The 21,808-nt window shown below is 35.3% G+C and overlaps 3 protein-coding genes across 3 annotated transcripts; all 3 read left to right on the top strand.

Annotated features, from left to right (window-relative positions):
- Positions 1-5,468: 5,468 nt before the first annotated feature.
- LOC147285150 (calmodulin-binding family protein) lies at positions 5,469-9,397 on the top strand. The gene is made up of 9 exons (XM_086244164.1): positions 5,469-5,981; positions 6,213-6,740; positions 6,845-6,959; positions 7,056-7,121; positions 7,310-7,398; positions 7,694-7,781; positions 7,903-8,133; positions 8,246-8,347; positions 8,555-9,397. The coding sequence occupies exons 2-9, from the start codon at positions 6,256-6,258 to the stop codon at positions 9,008-9,010; spliced, it is 1,632 nt and encodes a 543-aa protein (XP_086100290.1). The 5' UTR covers positions 5,469-5,981; positions 6,213-6,255; the 3' UTR covers positions 9,011-9,397.
- A 4,629-nt stretch (positions 9,398-14,026) lies between these two features.
- LOC147285149 (uncharacterized) lies at positions 14,027-14,577 on the top strand. The gene is made up of 3 exons (XM_086245853.1): positions 14,027-14,132; positions 14,220-14,263; positions 14,350-14,577. Exons 1-3 carry the CDS (start codon positions 14,027-14,029, stop codon positions 14,575-14,577), a joined length of 378 nt encoding a protein of 125 aa, XP_086101979.1.
- Positions 14,578-17,337: 2,760 nt separating this feature from the next.
- Positions 17,338-21,539, top strand: LOC147285148 (casein kinase 1-like protein 1). Its single transcript, XM_086243090.1, has 14 exons — positions 17,338-17,832; positions 17,961-18,001; positions 18,458-18,527; positions 18,645-18,793; positions 18,887-18,982; positions 19,103-19,173; positions 19,337-19,398; positions 19,519-19,582; positions 19,662-19,746; positions 19,831-19,957; positions 20,070-20,152; positions 20,229-20,292; positions 20,581-20,711; positions 20,969-21,539. The coding sequence occupies exons 1-14, from the start codon at positions 17,757-17,759 to the stop codon at positions 21,254-21,256; spliced, it is 1,407 nt and encodes a 468-aa protein (XP_086099216.1). The 5' UTR covers positions 17,338-17,756; the 3' UTR covers positions 21,257-21,539.
- Positions 21,540-21,808: the final 269 nt, after the last annotated feature.

Here is a 21,808-nt window from a genome sequence, read left to right as displayed (position 1 = left end):
ATCAGTTTGCGTATGGAGATAAATGACAAGTAAGAATATGGGAATCAAATGAAAACGTGTGACATGTGACAATGTGTATGCCAGATTGGACAAGGCAACGCTTGGTCCCACCTAAAAAATTGCACATGGCGGCGGCGGCTTGGACCCACTGTCCCAGAAGAAACTTTGTTTGGAACGCTAGCGACACGTGTCTTAGGTTCCAACTATCTGTTTTCCTAAGCATTTAGTTGACCCAAAAAAAAAATTAATATAATGATTGGAAATTTGGAACTTTGGAAGTGAGCCACCACCGATCTGGAGGCCGGCAAGATCGCATAGATCAGAGGAGGAAGGAAAGAGAGAGAAAGAGGGAGGAAAAGTGAGAGGGACGGGGAGTAGAGCCGGTCAACGGCAATGAGATTGGTGGCGGGGTGGTAGAGATTGGGTTTTAAGTTTTTTTTGTCCTTCTTAGTCATTTCACGTCAGGTGACTTTTGTAAAGAACTCATCAGGTGCACACCAACAAACATGTGAATCTGTCACCGAGCGCTCAGTGAATTTTTTTTAACACAGGTGAGCATTGCTTTCTCCTCCGAGTTTTATTTTGTCACCTCATTCCCTCATAGGGTATAAAATGAGTTTGGTGGAGGGGTTATGTTAAGACTTAGCTCTACCTAAAATATTGAAGTTAAATCATAATATAAACGTCGTTGAATCAGCGTCATGTGCGAACATGTGGACATTCGTACATGAATGGGCATGGACTTTTGTAAAATAATAAATGGGTAAATTACAATTTAATATCTCAACTTTACCTTGGATTTCAAGTTAATACCTCAAGTTCAAAAAGTTGCAATTTCATGCCTCAACTTTCATTTTGTTTCAAGTTAATACCTCTGTTAGTCTTGCCGTAAAAAAGGCTGTTATCTGATGACGTGGCACACAATTAATAGGCTTTATTTCAATTTAGTACCTCAACTTTATCATATTTTTCAAGTTCATACCTCAAGTTCAAAAACTTGCAAATAAATAAATGTTTTTCAGTTTTTATCTCAACTTCACCCCAGTTTTTTACCCATCAAATCTCTACTAAAATTATCAATCTTATACTCATTTTGAAGCTATGAATCTTCTCTTTACAACCATATAAAAATCATGCAAAAAGGAGTTATGAAACCCAAGATAATTGGTCACAAAGTAGGCTACCCGAAAGTGCCAAACTTTCCAAACAAATTGACAATTTCGGGTAGCCTAATTTGTGACTACTTATTTCGCGTTTCATAGCTTTTTTTTGAATTATTTCTATATGGTTATAAAGAGGAGATTCATAACTTTAAAATGAGTATAAAATTGTTGATTTTGGTGAAGATTTGATGGGTCAAAAGTTTGGGTGAAGTTGAGATAAAAACTGAAAAACATTTATTTATTTGCAAGTTTTTAAACTTGAGGTATGAACTTGAAAAACATGGTAAAGTTGAGGTACTAAATTGAAATGAAGTCTTTAGTGGTGTGTCACGTCATCAGATAACGGCCTTTTTGACGGCAAGACTAACGGAGGTATTAACTTGAAACAAAATGAAAGTTGAGGCATAAAATTGTAACTTTTTGAACTTGAGGTACTAACTTGAAATCCGAGGTAAAATTGAGGTATTAAATTGTAATTTACTCAAAAAAAAAAAAAAGTTGCTTACAAGTGTGCGCGTGTGTTGTGCATAATTTGTGCACAATTTGTGCACATAACCCATTTGTAAACCGCTCAGGCTCATTCGATAAAGTAAGAGGTCCATTTGAAAAGTGGGCTTTGTGAAGAATTCATCTTTTTAGCCTATTTCCCAAATACTAGCTACCATTGTATATACTAGCGTTTACGACAGATTTTGCTGGGTGGGCTGTAGGCAGAAGATGGGCAGAGCCCATTCCCTTGACAATCAAGACCTTAACATTAAGGCCCAGTTCAGGCCCAAGAAATCAAGGCCTTGCCTTGGCCGCCCCAAATGAAAAACATAAGCAACAAAGAAATAAAAAAATTCCAATACTTTCTGGATAGAATTATATTTGGTCAAAATGAATGAACAGTTGAACTGTTGAAGGCAGTAGACATCGACTTTGAACTTTTGAAGCCTTGGAGGTCAAGAAAATATCTTGGAATAATGGAATGCATATTAATTAGCCTAAATTCTATGTACAGGATTGCATTAAAACATTAAAAATTATATTGCTTTTGTTTATGGTCTTTGTACAGTTGCAATCTTTGAGAACTTTATAATCTTGAGAAGCTGTGGCTGCTAATCAAAGGAAGTCAAGCCAAATTTTCTTGAATTTTATCTTCATCTCCTCCATTTTCCTTGCCCTAGAATTTCTTGGTATCTGCTATAGATGCTATCTAACTAGCTAGCAAACAAGGAAATATTAATGAAAATAACATAAAGAATGATCTTTTTTAATGGGGTTTGGTGGGCAGATTTGGAGTGGGCTCTGGGCCATGGACCCATATGACCCAATTGACCCATTTAATTTTTTAAATTTTTTTGTTCTGTCATCTTTGTTTGAGTTGAAACAGTAATGCTGGTTCAATTCTCTCATGTGTAACAACAGAAACAGTTAAAAAACCTAGTAAGCATTTATGCTATATGTATAAGGCCTGTCTGCGCCCCTATCTACAAATTTTGTTTATTTGTTTGAAGCAAGGCATTTATGAGTCTTGAATTATCTGGATGGGTATGGACCTCCATCATCCTGGTCAAACCTAAACAATTATATGATGAAGAAGAAAAAAAAAAGGTCCATTAGACATTATTGAATAGTGGTAGGCTGTGCACATCGATCCCTATTCAATAACTGTACGGATAATGTGTTTATATATAGCTGATTAATTAGGTGTAAGGGCCATACCTGCATTAACACATATGCCAGGAATTAAAAAACAGTCAAATTCTCAGCATTGCCGTAGATTTTATGGATGGACCATTTTGGGGGCTGAAAAAAATCCCAATATTTTATAAAACGCGTAGCAAAAGCATGCAAGAGAAAATTGAAGCAGTACACGTCAACACTGAGGATGGTCAGCTGTCGTGACAACTGTGGTGGGAGCTACGAAGTTTTCAACGCCACTCGAATTTACATAAATACCCTTATCCAGTTATCCCCTTCTCGGAAATTTTGTGATTGACTGACTGACTGGCTGTTTTGTAACTTTGTTCCCTTTGCCTCTTTTGTTCAACCATTTGATTTGGACCGTGGTATCGTACGTACTGTCTATTTGTCGTGCGAGTATATACCTTGTGTGTGAAAATTGAAGATTTAGTGGGTATATTTGTAAATGAGTAATGCTTAATATTATGGAAAATGATAGGGACCATGTTATTATACTACATAATGTAGCTTCTTAGCCACCTTTACTTTAGAGAAAGAGGAAGAGATCAATGATGGCTAGAAAATTATATCATATAGTACAACAAATGTGGTACAATAATATGATCTCCCCTAACATTACCCTTACATTATATACTTTGATCGTATCACTGGAAAAGGAATTTGAATTTAAAATTTCTTTCAACAAAATAAATTTTATTATGTCTGTACAAACTGTACTGAAAGCTTGGTATGTATACATGAGTCATGAGTGTTTAGTTTGTTATGTTTTCTTTTATATTACTTACAAAAAAAGTTATGAATTCATTCTATTACGAATTTGTGTACTTATATAGTCCAATGTATGTTAATGAAAACACTGAGAATTGATGAGTTAAATAACTCTATAATTAACTCCTTATTAGAAAAAGAAAAACAATATACACTATTGAGTCAGAGCTTAGATCTTCGTCAGTCACATGAATAACTCGTGCAACATGAACCCAGTGCATGTAAATTAACTATGAAGTTCAACTTCAAAATAGCTTGACTATATTTTACTATAATGAAAGCGAAATAATAATTAATTATTATTATTATTATTATGTTTATGTTTATGCATGTTTAACAAGAAAGCGATAATTTTTTCAATTGTAAAAGTGGCATGCCCTATTCACACTGGTCAATTAATATATAACTCGATTAATAGTTTTAAACAACGTCTAATTAACGTACGGTACATTAATTGAACATTGGGTTTAAGCCAACCACCAAAGACAAAAAAGTTAGTCAATAATATTTGTTTTAGCACACCTTGCCACCTTGCCACCTTGTGATTTCGTGATCAATTATAATATGAAGGTTAATATCTACATTACTCCCTCGTAGTCGTGCCATTCTAAATTACTAGTATAGTAGTGACTTGTGCAGTTGTGCTGAGTTTTATATGGAACCAGCACGTACCGTGACCTTTACGACACAAGATCTTTTTAAGGTCCACTAACTAATTATATATATTTCGTAAACTAAAGGCCACCTTGTAAGTTGTAACAAGTAATTAATCTCGAAACCTGTTTCATTCATGGACCATATCGTTAATATACGTCAGTACGTGCGTCTCATTAAGTGGTTATCCGACCCATACATATACGTGGTCAGACAATTTTATTTAAAAATTTGTTATATAAATTTATAATACAAGTCTTAGCAAATTCATTTATTAAGTAATATGTTAATATCTTATTTGTTAAAAATAAATAAGATTAAAAGTGAAGTTTATTTATTAAATAAATGATTATTGTCACCTTAATTGGTGGATGAATTTGAGTACTTAATATATTCTTATATGGGTATGTCTAGTATAGAAAGCTACACAGAGACTTCTGAGCTTTGTTATATATAACGTGTGCGTTGGTCTGAATAAAGATTGCATTGTTGACAAGGCAATTGAATCGACCAATATCAATTCTATGGCCCTGACTGTTGAAACTTGACTATCTCCATCTGTTAAAATGGACTCACTGTCTGTAGTAATCAAACACGACTCTCCTACATCGCAAGTAAAGCATGAAAATTCAAGGGCTATACTCTCACGGACAATTTTTCCATGCATACCAAATTCACATGCTCCACAATATTATAAGAAAAAAAGAAAGGAAAATCACTTTTTAAAATACTTTATGTGTATTTCTATCGTCACAAAACACGTACACTATAATATCTAAACAGAAAAATAAATACAATTACTATAAACAACTCGTTACATTAAAGTTTTATTCATTTTGTTGACTTGTTTCATATATAACAACACCAATAAATGTTCCTACCAAACAGCTTCTGTAGTAAAGCTAAGTTTTTTAGCTCTGTAGAACTTGGAAAAGCCATTATTTTCTGTGGAAAGTGGATAAGGGCATTACAGTAACTTGATCAACACTCATAAAGATACGAGAAAACAGACGCAGTGATAGCTACAGTAAGCAATAAAGGCTTTCATCATTCGTGACTCTAAAGAGAGAGAGAGGGAGGCGCGTCCATGACCAAAGCCATGCGGGCCATGACTTAATGGTTGTTGACTGCTAAGTTTAAGACACAAAATCGCAGCTTGTAGAGGTAAAGCAATTCTGTGTCTTTTCACGGAAATTGGCAAAGCTTACGTTTTTTGACCGTCTAATTCTCTCTCTCTCTCTTCCTCTCCAATTTTCTCTGTTTTGGTTTGCTCCCCAGTTGTGGAAATTAACGACACAACCTTTATAAGCACGTTCACATTCCCAAAGCAAACTAAGCCAGTTTCATTGATTTCAAGCTAGCTAGCTTTGAATTCATCAAAACAACTCGTGCCCTTTGAACCAAGAAAACTCAAACGTTGAATCACACACAGACCCACCATTCTCTCTTCCAATTCCAAAGTAATATTAATCCGAGAATTCAAAGACTTATATTTGTCATCTTTCTTTTCCATCCTTTTGACACGTATTTGAAGGGACTAGTGGGATGGTTGTTTAACTTTCGAGGTATATATAAGTGAGGAGATAAGCAGTCAGAGTCATCGATCAGCCATCTCCTTACTTGTGGCCTTGTGGGGATTTGATTTTCAAGTTGAACTTCTCTCTGTATTCAAACACTTCTTAGGACATCCTGAAAAACCCATTTCAGGTAAGATAGTAATTCATCTCTTTTCAGTTTCTTAGCTGTATATCAATTGTTGGGTTTCCTTAATTCTTAGTGTTATGGGATTTTGATATATGGTTCACAATTAGCAAAGAATTAGAACATAGACTTGTTCATGACCCTTGAACCCATTTGAATAAATTCCTCTTACAACATGATCTTTGGTGGTTCAGTCTTTAATCTAATACATATTTTATGATCATGTGTATTGAGCAGGTGAAGGTTTCTCCCTTAGAATTAAAGCCTGATCAGCAATTCTATGGGGTTATCTCTCTCATTACTAGCCTCAGCCTGGGAAGAGATTGTCAAACATACCTTCTTTGATTTGAATTACAACATCAGTTTCAGCTCCAGAGATGGAGGTGTGGTATTGAGAACACATAGCTTTAAGAAAACAGCTTCAGAAGCCATGACAGTCGCAAATGATAGTTCTAACAAGTTGGGCACTAACAATTCAAATCGTCTGAGGGATTGCAAGCCTGAAAATGTAATGCTGGATAAAAATCTCTCATTCAAGGGTCTTGTTCAGGACAGACATAACATGGTCTCAGATGTTTGTAAAGGCAAAAATGAATTGAAGCATAAACCAATGCCTGCACTTGCTCTGCCTGAACCAGCAATATTATTTTCACCAAGACCAGTTAGTGAGCTTGATGCTGCTGCAGTTAAGCTTCAAAAAGTCTACAAGAGTTACCGAACTCGAAGAAACCTTGCAGATTGTGCAGTGGTGGTTGAGGAGCTATGGTAAGTCTCCTAGTCATTTCTTGCCATTGAAATTTTGCTTAACTTCCAGTTTTTTTTTTTTCTCTGAAATGGGATGACTAATTTGGTTATTTCAAATACTTCAGGTGGAAGGCATTAGATTTTGCTGCTCTCAAGCGGAGTTCTGTGTCATTCTTCAATGTTGAGAAACCAGAAACTGCTGTTTCACGGTGGGCAAGGGCTAGGACAAGAGCAGCCAAGGTTTGTTCTATTTCTTATAGTTTCTGTTTATCTCCTATTTCTTTTGCTTGTTGGGGAATCAAAATTTGGGTATTAATAATGACAATGTTATTGCAGGTGGGAAAGGGTTTGTCCAAGGATGAGAAGGCACAAAAATTGGCTCTTCAACACTGGCTTGAAGCTGTAAGCTCCCCATCCCTTTTGATGTCCTTACTTTTGGCCTCAGTTACTAGACCAGAGATTTTTATGAAACATTAATGTTCCTTGTAAAACATTGTTCCCATAAGTAGTTTATGTGACATTGAGCTATCATTATTTGATAAGAAAGATTGATCTAACACTAAATGTTTATTTCTTGATGTTTTCTACAGATTGATCCACGCCATCGGTATGGACACAATTTACACTTCTATTATGATACCTGGTTTGAAAGTGAGAGCAGCCAACCTTTCTTCTACTGGTAAGTAGTTTTTTTTTTTTTTTTTCTTTTTATTGATGTTTGATTGTCTTCACTCAGTTTGGTAACTGAAGAATTGGAATCTTACAAATTGGTATTAGCATTATCTTGGATAGGGAATTCAAATGGCAAATATATACCAGTACACAATATTTGTACAACAGAATTCCAAATTTTCAGACATTTGCTATCAATTCTCAGTTACCAAACAAGAGCATATAGAACAAATATGTTCAATATCGAAACCTTCTTCTGATACGATTTCTTTAAAACTCACTGATCAATTTGTATACTGCAGGCTGGATGTCGGAGATGGCAAAGAAATAAATCTCGAGAAATGCCAAAGGACAGTTCTACACCGGCAATGCATCAAGTACCTTGGACCGGTTAGTTAATTCTAAACCATCTCATAATTTCATTTACAATAAACTTAAATGCTTGTTGCATACAAATTTTGTCAATGATATACGTATCTGATTGTGTTTATCTTTGTGTTTGCAATTTCAGAAAGAAAGGGAAGCATATGAAGTAGTAGTGGAAGATGGGAAGCTATTATACAGGCAAAGTGGGATCCTTGTGGACACCATTGAAGGTTCTAAATGGATATTTGTCCTCAGCACCACAAGGAGTTTGTATGTTGGTCAGAAGAAGAAGGGTCAGTTTCAGCACTCAAGTTTTCTAGCAGGGGGTGCCACAACAGCAGCTGGAAGATTGGTTGCCCATGATGGAGTTCTTGAGGTACACACTTGTGCATTCATCTGAATACATCTATTACACTAATTATGCATCTTCTTATAATCCAAGTTAAGTTTCTATGTCATATATATCTAACTTCAACATGTTATTTCAGGCTATTTGGCCATACAGTGGTCATTATCACCCAACAGAAGAGAACTTTATGGAATTTATCAGCTTTCTAGAAGATAATCATGTAGATCTCTCCAATGTCAAGGTAAATGTCCTTGGTATTTGCTTGTGTACTTGCATTCATTCATATTACAATAATGTTAGGGTTGCCAAATTCGTTCACCAAAACACTGTGACGATATTTAATGAACAAATTTGATGAACCTAGCATTACTGTTGTTATATGTCTAGCTAATCTCATTTGAACATCTTGGTCAAGTTTGTAACGTTCTTTTTCATTGTTTTTCCACAGAGGTGTGCAATTGATGATGACTATCCTTCAATGAAGATCACTGAAGAGGAACCAACAAAACAGGAATCATTTAAATCAACGGAATCGGACGGTGCAAACACAACTGATGCAGCTGACATGACCAAGAAGCCTACGATCACAACCGTTCATCCAGTAGAAAATAAAAAGGTTGATGGTGCCAATGCCAAGCCACCAGTGTTTGACATGGCCAAGCGCTTGTCATGCAAGTGGACCACAGGAACCGGACCCCGAATCGGGTGTGTGCGGGACTACCCTACAGAGCTACAGTCCAGGGCACTGGAACAAGTCAACCTATCGCCCCGGGTTGCTCCTGGTCCAATGGTAAACTATGGCCCAATTCCTTCTCCAAGGCCCAGCCCAAAGGTTCGGCTCTCACCCAGGCTCGCATATATGGGCCTCCCAAGCCCAAGGAACCCAATTACCGCAGCCAACTGAGTCAGTTCGCCGAAGGGCGCTTATGGCTTTTGGGCTTGGGTCAGTTAGTTGTAGGCTAATAATGGGTCAAGAAGTCCACACTAAGGGCACTTGTTGTGCACAAAATGGTGGGTAACTTGCTAGCCCAAATAAGAAGGGGTTAAGGGGACTAACCCAATTTTTTCCTTCCTTTGATTCTTTCATAAATTTTTATATTGATCTAGGTTATCATTTAATTTATTTCTGTACATGCCTTCAATCAGCCAAATGATTTTTTTTACCCAATTTTGGCTCCTGTATTTTTGGGTTGGGGTTGGGTTTCATTTATTCTTTATTGTAAACTGGGAAGTTAATTAAGGGCAATATGCTCTCTGAATCAAATATATGATAATTCTAATTTCTGTTCAACTTTGTTGTTTGGTTTTTTGGCTATTTATCATTAAAAAATAAACTGAGAGTTAGCAGCTATTTATTAATTGTATTTATAGTGCCTAATTTTAAACACCCTAATCACCAAAAAAATTTGTCTAAACCCCCACCCATTTAGAAACTCTTTCAAAACCCTCTAAAACTTATAATCCTAAATTACCCTTCTGACGCGCGCTGACGCATGCTGACACGTGCTAACGTCACTGTAATTGAATTTTGATGAAACTGTTTTTTTTTTTTTTTTTTTTTTTCTGGAATTGAAGTTTTTGCTAAAACTCAATATTTCACTAAAACTAAAATCAAACACTGAAATTGAATTTCATAACACTAAAACTGAATTTCAAAAATTCAGTTACACTGAAACTGAATTTCAAGAATTCAATTACACTGAAACTGAATTTCAGAAATTCAGTTACACTAAATTGAAGAATTCAGTTATGAATTCACTTACTGAAACTGAATTAAGTGATGAAACAATTACACCTCGACTAAAATGCAATTACACCTTAATTAAAAAACAATTACACCTTTACTAAAACAATTACACTTCACTAAAACAGTTACACCTTTACTGAATTCCGTTTCACTAAAAAGAACACAGCAACCTTATCAAAAAAAAAAAAAAAAAACAACAATACAACAAGTCATTGAGATGAGAGGAGTAGCCAACAATACAACGTCGTCCGATCACCTCACACGCGACGAGTACACGACAGCCGCCACTGCCTCGATCTGTTTCTACTTGCAAATTTGATTAATCATATTTCAGAATCATAATTTCATTCAAAATTCATTTAAAACTCATGTTTCACGAACTGAAACTGTTTCACGAAATGAAACTGTTTCACGAAATGAAACTGTTTCACGAACTGAAACTGTTTAATCAATAAATGAAGTAAATTTGTATATACTTATAAATCAATTAAAACCACATTTTTATCTGATTTATAACAAATTCAATTAAAACAGATTCACAAATTATACATTTCACAGATAGATTCACAAATCAATTTCAAATTAGGGTTTTCAAATCAGGGCTTTTGAATTTCAATGCAATTGAACCAAAATTTGTATACCAGTAGAGAGAGACTATCAAAGGGAGAAGAATGAGACCGGAACCACTTCAATCTGCCGCCGGAATCGCCGACAACGGCGGTGATAAGTCTCAGACTTTCTCGGCGTCGATTCGCCGTCCACGGTGGTCAGTTGGAGAATCAGAGACCACCATCACACTCACCACGTCGAGAGGAAGCTTCTAGAAGTGGAGAGCGGCTGCGACGTCGCCGGAATCTCGAAGTCATCGCCGGAGATGACGATCGGACTTCGGGCTATATTTGGGTTTCTGTGGATTTTATGGGAAAGAAAAGGCCATGGATAGATAGAGGAGGAAGAGGCGAGAAGAACCCAACCAGTCCGACACCTCGTCATCGCCGGAATTGATGGATCGCCGGCGAGGGAGCTCGGGTTTGCCTAGACTGATCCGGCGTCGATGTTATGTTTCGTGGAGAGTGGAGGGCAAGGAGAGGAAGAGGAAGGAGAGACGAGTGTGATGGGACCGGTCTCGCCGACAACCGTCGCCAGACGGTGGCGCACGCGCTGGCGACAGCAGCGGGGAGAGAGAGAACACAGAGGGGAAGAGAGGCACCTTATGGGAGAGAGAGAGAGAGAGAGAGAGAGAGAGCACCCATAAATTGAAAAAAAAAATAAAAAAAAAAAGGTAAAACTGGAAAATTAAAAGATGAGAAGTCAAATTTGACTGGATATTAGTTGACTAGGGGGTTTAGGAAAATATTAAATGTAAAATTGGGGGTTATCAGAGAGGTAAATTTTATGTGGAGGTTATAAAAAATTTTATCTCTAATTAGGAGGTTTATAATTATTAATATTTGTATTTATGTAATCACATCATATGTTGTTCAGTCTGGCCGCAGAGACAACACAAGTGAGTAATCAAATCACTGAATACACATCACTGACACACCTAAACAGACAAAAAAGAGGCATACAGATCAGAGACAGACATGGAGTTTAGCGAGAGCAGATTTGGTACCCTGTTTTTGGTACCAGGCTTTGATCAAAGTCTTTGATCTTAGCTTTCTCTTCCTACTCTCTCTCTCTCTCTCTCCCTCCTCCAAGATCAACGACCTTGATTAAAGCCTGGTACCAAATCTGCTCTCGAGTTTAGCAGCCAACTACACTGCTAATCAACCTAAGCTTTTTGGTTGGAATATGGGATTAGACTATTAGACAAACATTCTTTTAAATCTTTGTTACCAATTTTGGGTCAAAGTGACTCTTAAAATAAGTGACACAGTTTTAGTCTTTTAGAGAAGAAGAATGAGGTTGTTGTTCAAATTGTAGCCTTGATCTGCTCATAGATGAGCCCATCTCTATAGCCGTCTGTGTGTAGTACGGCTTCATAGGAGAGACAGATAGGTACTTGCAAGGCAGGAACTCAGGAAGGCAACCAAAGGCTGACGTTCACTCGCTGCCTATGTGTTAAGCGCTTTCATCGCCATTTGTTAATGTTTCATGATCCTATATTCATATGGCTTTAGCCTTTAGCTCTAGGGTTGCAGTAGTACTCTCAAGTCTCTCTTCTGTCTTTGTCTTTTGTGTTTGACATTTCTCTTACAAAATTTCATTTTTTACTTCAATTTTTGTTTAGATAAAAAATATTTAGAAAATGAACTATTCTTGTCATAAAATTACATTGCATATTAAAAATAATATAAAATAAATAACATTCATTTTTGCTTGATGACCAATGCAAACATTATCATCTCCAATTCTCTTACCCCTCATGTAAGAGAGAGGTTGGCTAGAATAGAGCTAGGCATGCATTGTCGGTTATCAACTTGTGATATTTTGAAGTCGTAAGTCAAATTATTAAAAGAGATAATTAGGCTTAGATTTTTTTTTAAAATTAATTTTTAAATGGAGATTGGACGTGTTTTAAAATTTATAAGAAATTTTTTTTAATTTATAATAATTTATAAATTTTTTTTAATTCATAATAAAAATTTTTTAATTTATAAGAAAATCATTTTAATTCATAATAAAATTCTTCCCCAATTTGAAGAGTTTTTCTCCTTCTAGGGTATAGAGTAGGCTTTATAGAGGCTGCATGTTAGGTTTTAACTCCGAGATTTTGGGCGGAACCCAAAATTTTAGAGTTAAAATCTAACATAAAGTCGTCAAAGAAGAAAACTAAAAGAACTTAATTAAAAATCCTAAATTATTACGGGTCTTAATTTAAGAAAGACTCATAAAATGGACTGAACTCTAAGTTTTCCTTATTAAAATGAGACTTTCATTATTAACATTTAATATACAACTTTCAATCTTTTATATACATTATTAAAGCTTAATATAATATATAAATATTATAAAAAACTATAAAATTTGAGGGCACTTAATATTACTGAGCCCGTGCATTTCATCTATCCTCATAACCCCTGTATACATGGAAACAAACTACACTAATATTGAAACCAATTTAAATTGAGCAATGTTGTTACCACTTTCCAGTTTCCAGTGATTAATTAAGCTCATTATATTACTGCGAACATGACCACAAATGCTAATGAGATTATGATGTGAGTCTGCAACTCAGGGAGTCCTCACTGCTTTAAAGTTTAAACTGACATCAATAGGTCTTTAACACGATCACTGAGCATTAATTTAATTATTTAATTGAACCACAATTTTTTTTTGTCAGAATTTGAACCACCATTATCAATCACACCAAGTCACCAACGACTCATCTTTTTGATTCCTCGATCATTATGATACTTTTACACCTTTAGAGGGCACACCCAGATGGACTCTGTGTTCCTCATCAATCCACCTGTAATTGAAATGGACCCAACTTCATGTGTTAATTACCATTTAGTGTGTTAATAACTTAATAATACATGTTTTCTGATTTGGGGTTTAACTATATATATATTTTGTGATGCCTATTGTCATTCACTAGAATCATTATTTTAGTACCATACTGGGCAATTTAATGGTGGAAATATCATTGAAGTGAAACTGAACCTGCAGTAAATGTCAAAGTGTATCAATCAGAGTAATAGGGGCTCTGCAGTCGAAGCTTCATAGGGGGGTGTTGTAGACTACCAAAATTTAAAATGGGAAACTTCTTCTGCCCTTGACAAATGTGCCCCAAGTGTCCACCTTCAGCTAAATTTGTTAATCACACAGCTGTCAGCTCAGAGAGAGAGAGAGTCAGACAGTTTTGACATTGTTTCTTTGACTGATAAACAGACAGGTTTTGATAGCAGTCGATCTGTTTGACAAGAAAACAGAATCACCTCTCTGAGAAAGAAAGATCTCTCTTTTCCTCTCCTCCGAGGCATTTGTGTTTGTTCTTTGGCTTTTTGGCCGCTTTCTGCTGCTTATAAAGTTATAATTAGTGGCTTTTTTGTCTTCTCCTTCACTAGTCTTCCACTTCAAGTCTTGTTTTTGGCCTGTTGACGTGAGTGAGTGAGTGTGAGTGACTCCCAAACATACGCACACTCTCTCTCTCTCTCTCTCTCTCTCTGTTTCCTTGCAATTTGTCCCCCTACAATAAACTAAAGTCATCATTATTCATCAACAAGAATGAAGAAAAGGGTATGCCGCATTCTAGTAGTGGCAAGTCTTCTGAGTTGGGTTTGTGTAACAAGCAAGCCCTTTGCACCATATGATGTTAAAGCTCATCAACAAGGTTAGCTATTGTTTATTTTTTTTATTTGGGTTTACAGTCTTCACCACCATGTTACTAATTAAGTTTCTATATCTGATCATCAAACAGACCCAACCCCACTTCCCCAATCGGCTACATTTGACTCAAAACAGGTCAGACTCTCCCTTTCTGGATTTTAATTTGCTTTTGGTATATATGTCTTTGCTATATGTATCTCTGTGTTTTGTTTGTCTGATAGGGAGTTCATCAAGGCCTTGAAGGGCCAGCTTATGAAAATGAAGGAAAATATAGAGGGCTGAGTAGGCTTGGGTCTAGACCACCAAGCTGTGCGCACAAATGTGAAGGCTGCATCCCATGTGTTCCAGTTCAGATACCCACAACCACTGACCAAATAAGAGTTCAATATGCAAATTATGAGCCAGAGGGCTGGAAATGCAAGTGTGGTTCTACTTTCTTTAATCCATAAATGGTTCAAAACTCCAAAGACAACTTGGTCAAGATAGGCCAGATAGATAGACAGCCCCAATATCATTGTCAATTACTGATCTGTGGGTGTGCATGCCATGTATAAACTCAAATTCATTTATATATTTTTCTTCTTCCCAAGATGTGTTGACTTGTTTAATCAACATGGGCTTGACTTTTATGCACTGTTGGCTTGCTGGTGCCAATGAGAGACCTCTGTTTATGCTACCCTTGCAAAATCAAAAGCCACCCAAGTATGTGAAACATGCTCTACTGTTGAGATCGCTTATTTAATGTGTTCTCTTTGTTTCAATGTGCTGCATGTATAGGTGCTTGAGCCTTGACCATTTGGTGATTCGAAAGTTCACTTTGTTCCAACATGTTTTCATGGGAAAACTTGTGTATTTTTATAAAGAATGCTGAGACTACTTTCCTAGTTTCCTCATACAATTTAGGTACATTATAATGGTTATAAACTTATAATTAAGATTTTGATTTAATACTCCAAGTAATGTTAAATACTATCTGGCCAAATTTAGGTAGGAGTAAGCTACCTTCCTTTTCATGAAATGATTAAAGTCACCAATGTTACTTGTATTGCAATGTATAAACATTATATTACTTAATTAATTTTACAAAATGAAGTCATTATTAAGAGAATTCCCTTTTTCAATAGGGGATAAAGAATTCAAAAAACAAATATAATTCTCCAACTTTAAACAAATTTAATAATAAATTAAAGATTAAGGTTTATATAACAATTAAAATCTCACCTTCTACCCGCTTTTCTTTTTTGATACGGTTCTACCCACTTATTGATCTCTCTATCACTCTACTTCAGAAAATGTTCCATCCAAGAGAAAAACTTGCTCTACATCCAAAGCTTTTTATTCAACTACTTTATTTAGTGATACAATTATGCAAGTAACTTTTTATATGTTTTGTGTGTAAGTTGTACATTCAAATTAAAATCAATTGACAAGAGATGAAGTGTAATTTTATAATTTTTAATATAAAATTTATAGAAAATTATGATTAAATATCAAATCTCAATAATTTTTTGGTATAGCATGAAAACCATATAATTTTTTAATTGAACTACCAAATTTAAATGTAGTTTTTTAGATTAGGTCACAAATATATTGGGCTCTTTGATTTGAGCATTTTTCATTTGACATTTTTATCCTTTGGCCTACATATGATGAGTGTTAATTAAAATTTATAAGATTTTGACAAAATTGCCCTTGAGACTTTTATATTATCTTGAAAATTTGCTAATGTAGTCTCAACTTCACATTTAGTTGTGACTTTACGACACTCACAACTTCAAATTTAGTTGTGACTGAACGACAGTCACATCTAAGTTGTGAGACAGTCACAGTTAAGTTGTAACTTAATTAAATTTTTTTTAGAGAAATTATACTACAATATAGTATAAATAGAGGTCAAAACAATATTTTTACTTAAAATAATATATAGTATAGTGGTGTGAGTTGTCTCTTTCAATTTACCAAGACAATCACAGTTAAGTTGTGACTTGATTGATTTTTTTTTAATACAATATAGTATAAAGTAATGTAATATTTGTGATATAATATTTTTTTATTTTTTTTATTGTAGTGGCATGTGATGTAATATATGTAAATTTTAATACCTTTTACTTTATTAATTTGTTTGACTTTTCAACTAGTACCTAATCTAAAATGCTATTTAATTTTAGTACCTAAACTAAAAAATTATTGAAATTTAGTAGTTAAAATCAATGGACCTTAAAATTTAAAGGTTAAAAAAAATTCAATTAAGTCACAAATTAAATGTGACTGTCGTTCAGTCACAACTAAATTTGAAGTTGTCAGTGTCGTACAGTTACAATTAAATGTGAATTTGAGACTACATTAGCAAATTTTCAAGATAATATAGAAGCTTCAAAAACAATTTTGTCAAAACCTTATAAATTTTAACTAACACCTATTATATGTGGGCCAAAGGATAAAAATGTCAAATGGAAAAGGTTAAAATCAAATGGGTCAACATGTTTATGAAATAATCTAAAAAACTACATTTAAATTTAGTAATTTAATTGAAATATTATATGGTCTTCATGCTATATAAAAAAATTATTAAAATTTGATATTTAATTCTAATTTTCAAAAAATTTGATTGTAGCATAAATTTTCAAAAAATTTAATTGTAGCATAAATTTTCATGTACTTGTGACTTAAGCCAAGCATAAAAAACTTATATTAAATTATCTGTTATCAATTAATTTTAAATTGAATGCTCTATATGTCTAAATTCATAAAATTATAATGATTCATATGTATAAATCACTTTTTGGTAGAGTATGTATAAATCATGCGAAATGCATATGTATATAATGATTTTTTTTCCTTTTTCTCAAACGATAAAGTTTTTCTTCATATCTAAAAAAATTGACTTCTTTAGTAGGTTGTGCGTGACATGTACGTGTTCTATTACAAAAGATCCGACTGAATCACACGCAGTTGGACCACGTGTCAGGCACACCTCACCAGAGAAATTGCTCCTTTGTGAAACAAAGTCACGTGACAATACTCCAATCCGATTATCCGACAGCACTCGTCACGCGTGACACCGCGCGTGGGAGGGTAAGCATGTCTTTCCACACCCCAAAACTCAACAAAAAAAAAAAAAACAAAGAAAGAAAGAAAAAGCCAAGGCACATTTTCTAATTTCTATCTACCAAAAACCAAACTATAGCTTCAAGTGAATGAAAAGCAGGAAGAAACACGAAGGAGAAGGTGACGATGGGATAGCAATAAGCCAATAAGCACTTTTACTTTTGCCATTCTCTCTGTAATTTAATCAAAAGCGCTTTTTAACCGAAAATTAAACAAAAGAAAAAGAAATATAAAAAAAAAAAAGAAAAAAGAAAAAAGAAAAAGAGCAATCCTAACCCTAGATCTCCAACACGAAGAACCCACAGGCCCCATTTGCATTGCTGTCCGTACAATTTGTTTGCTTGCTTGCTCGCTCATTGCTTTTATTGGAGGACAATCCGATGTCGTTGCGGTTGAGTCGGCCGACTGGGTTATGCTGCTGCTTCTGGGCGATGAAGATCATGTTTTAGATTCTTCAATTTTTCGATTATATTTAGTTTTATTTTAGGGTTAGGGTTTCGATTGTTTGGTGGCTGGGAAAATGGAGCCTCGTGTTGGAAATAAGTTTCGGCTCGGCCGGAAGATTGGTAGCGGCTCGTTCGGAGAGATCTATCTGGGTTTGTTCCGTTTATCTTCTGCTTATTGTTTATATATTTATTTTATGTATAGATGTAGCTGCTTAATTATTGATTTGAATTTGATTTGGTGTTTTAATGTGTGATTGGTGATGGATTTGTATCTGCAGGTACAAATATTCAGACGAACGAAGAGGTTGGCATAAAGCTTGTGAGTGTTTTTGCCCCGATTCTTTTTCAAAATTTGTTTTGGTTTTTTTAATGCCCATTGGCTTATTTCTAGTTATGTGTTAAACTGAGTTTAATCTGTGCTTTGAAAATTAATTATAATGGTTTAGAAGTTCATGGTCTGGTATCCGTGCTTCAGCTTTCACTTTGTATTTGTAATGCTGTTTGTAGAACAACTAATTCTTAGGCCAATGCCTTTTTTTTTGGGGTATGTTGATGCTCTTAGTGGTATAAGCATGCTTGTCATGTTATCTCCTTGTACTGGCTCGAGTTCTGTGTAATGTACTGATTCGATTGATTCATTAGTATTTAAAAAAAATGCAGTCTTGAAGTTTGGTAGTGGTGGTGAATTTTATTTGAAAGTGTTATTAGCGTGTTAGAGTGATGAATAGTTCTATGGGGCATATGAAGCTAATGGCTATGCTGTTTCTTGTGTTAGGAAAATGTCAAGACAAAACATCCTCAGTTGCTGTATGAATCCAAGCTATACAGGATCCTACAAGGAGGAAGTAATGGAAACTCCTGAGTTTATCATTTGATCAGTAGTTTTATTTTATAGATTTTTCCAGTTTTTGTTTTAAGTTTTTACTGTAAGTTTCTCTGTTTTCTAAATTTGGTTCTTGCAGCCGGAATTCCAAATGTGAAGTGGTTTGGAGTCGAAGGAGATTATAATGTTTTGGTGATGGATTTGCTGGGCCCCAGTCTTGAAGATTTATTTAACTTCTGCAGTAGGAAACTGTCTTTGAAGACGGTTCTTATGCTCGCGGATCAAATGGTAGGGCATGGTTGAGTGTATTTACGTTCTCGTATTAGTTTTGTATACTTGTTGGGAAGTATTGACTTTTTCCATTCTTTCCATTTATTTCAGATCAATCGTGTTGAATTTGTTCATTCTAAGTCATTTCTACATCGAGATATCAAGCCAGACAATTTTCTTATGGGCTTGGGAAGGCGTGCGAATCAGGTTTTTGCTCTAAGTTTTGTATACATACTTATGTAGGTCTATGTATGCATATGTTTTGACTGTGTAGTTTATATGTCAAGGAGTGCATATTAATGGTAATGGATTTTCACTTACATGTAGGTATACATGATTGACTTTGGTCTAGCTAAGAAATACAGAGATAGTACAACCCGCCAACACATTCCTTACAGGTGAGAATGATGCGTGTGTTTTTGTTGTTCCTAATGTGGTCTTTCGATGTAAAGCCTGATACATTTGATATAAAAAAGTATTTGGAAAGAAAACAATTATTGCCATTAATGTGGTAACTTCACCAAATCAAATTTTCATTGCACGTGGCCATGAATTCTGCAGAGAAAACAAGAATTTGACTGGAACTGCAAGATATGCAAGCATGAACACTCACCTTGGAATTGGTATGTTTCAGTCTTTCCATTTGCCTTTATTGTTCCTTCTAATGTATTTTTGTTCCAGTTAAGTATTTGGTTTGATAACTTTGATTTAGAATCTCTTCTATGCTATTCTGCACTTTATAGAGCAAAGCCGGAGGGATGATTTAGAATCTCTTGGTTATGTCCTTATGTACTTCCTTAGGGGAAGGTGATTATTTCTAACAACCCTTTATTTTGTTGCAGTTCTATCGTTTGATATTTTGTTTAGTAATGCTATTTTCTTGTAGTCTTCCTTGGCAGGGACTAAAAGCGGGAACTAAGAAACAGAAATATGAGAGAATTAGTGAAAAAAAGGTTTGCACTTCAATTGAGGTATGATGCTTGTGAATATTGTGGTTGTATGCGATCCATGTCTTATTTGACATCTTGTGACTGAAGAGTTTAATGATTTCTCAGGCCTTGTGTCGTAGTTATCCGACAGAATTTGCATCATATTTCCATTACTGTCGCTCACTACGATTTGATGATAAGCCAGACTATGTTTATCTGAAAAGAATATTCCGTGATGTCTTTATTCGTGAAGGTAACTCTGTATACATACTATGAGCATTTCTGATCGCATTTACACATCAATGTTTACATGTGTGCTGGCATCATATTTTAACACATCTTGTATCCATTGGGTTTTGATACAGGTTTCCAGTTTGATTATGTGTTTGACTGGACAATTTTGAAGTATCAGCAATCACAGCTCACTGCTCCACCAACCCGTACCCCTGTAATTTCTTCGTCATGCTACTTTGTTGTTTATCAGCATTGGATGCATTTGTACTGACAGCTTGTTTGATCTATAGGTTCCTGTCACTGGAACTAGTTCTGGGATGCCCCATGCTACTGCTAATGTGGACAGGCACACAGGTAGTTGTTTATCATTGATCCGGATAAATTTAATCATTGTTCTTATAGATAGCTTATTCATTACATCTAAGTATGGTGGTGTGTTGGGAGATTATCCCATGCTTTTTCTCCAGTTTGCTTTTTTGTAACACATATTTGTGTAGTTGCTTTGCTCACTTTGTAATACTATTAACTTATTACTATTGGTTTCTGATATCTGGTGTCTTTTCTCCAAAAGTTGTAAACATAAGCTGATTCTTTAAACATTGCTTTGTAGTTTATACCATTTGCTTTCTGACTTACTTGCAGGTGAGGAAGATGGGCGGCCAACTGGTTTAACCTCACTGGATTCCTCTCGGCGGAGAATACCTAATTCTGGTCCCCTTCCAAAGCAGAAGAATCCAGTTGCTAATGATTCTGCATTAACAAGAGAGACTCTGGTGAGTTGTTTGGAATGCATTTTTTTGTAAATTGACTTTCCTTTTGTGCTCGTTTACATCAAACAGGGATAGTTCAGCATTTATTTCAGCGTCTTCTGTTACAACATTTTATTAACATGCTACTGGTGATTTGACCCTATTGACTCTCAGAGTCTTCTCCCACTTTGTCTTATATACCTAACCCCACTTGTGGGACAATAAATTTGTTGTAGTGCCTTCTTTCTCAATTCTTATGTGCATATGCTTGGACCTTGCAGTTATCAAATTCCAATATATATGGCCGGTCAGCTGGATCATCAAGGAGAGTTGCTGCTTCTAGCAGCCGTGAAGCATTTGGTGGAAGTGAGTCTGATCCTCATCGCCCTCGCACAACTGATGCTAGTCCTGGAGGACACAGAGTTTCGAGTGGGCGAAGAAGTTCACCTATTGAGTCATCAGACCCTAATCGTACTGGAAGACATGCCTCTCAATCTAGGAACTTTGAAACGGCCCTTAAAGGCATTGAAGGCTTGCATTTAGACAACGAGGAGAGGGTTCATTATTAGATGCCGACTTTTGCAGGTTGCTGTAAATCGTAATTTGATTGTTTTGTTTCCATTAGATTAGGTCGTTTCAATATATATCAAAGGTGAGAGTCTGAGAGAGGTGATTTTGCTTGAACTCAGTTACCCATGCTAGAGAGCTGAAAGTGTTTGTTGCTTCAACTTTGTGCTGTAACACGTGGATCCATTTGCTGATAAACAATGTAAAGTCCTTATTTTTCCCCGAAAGAGAAAATAACAAAAATAACAATGTTAGAGAAAGGTAGTAAGGTACCCCTTATTTTAAATGCTATATTTTTTTCTTAAAAAAAGAAAAAGAACAATAAAGAGAGTGATTTTGAAAGTTTGAACACCATGATACAGAAGGCAGTTTCTTCTTAACTCAATATCGTTTTGTCCCAAAGTTAATTAACATATCAAAGTTCATAACATTTTTACTGCATAACCATGGATCATCTTATCTAGTAAAGGGTCTTATTTCTTATTGAATCATGAAATTATCCATTAATCGTCTCAATAGGCATTGTCTGGTCTAGCCAAGTTAGTCCAACAAGA

This window comes from Dryas octopetala, chromosome 5 (genome assembly GCF_963921425.1).
Source record: "Dryas octopetala chromosome 5, drDryOcto1.1, whole genome shotgun sequence".
Classification (NCBI taxonomy): Eukaryota; Viridiplantae; Streptophyta; class Magnoliopsida; order Rosales; family Rosaceae; genus Dryas; species Dryas octopetala.
Note: the sequence above shows the minus strand (reverse complement) of the source record. Positions and strands in the feature narration are given on the sequence as shown.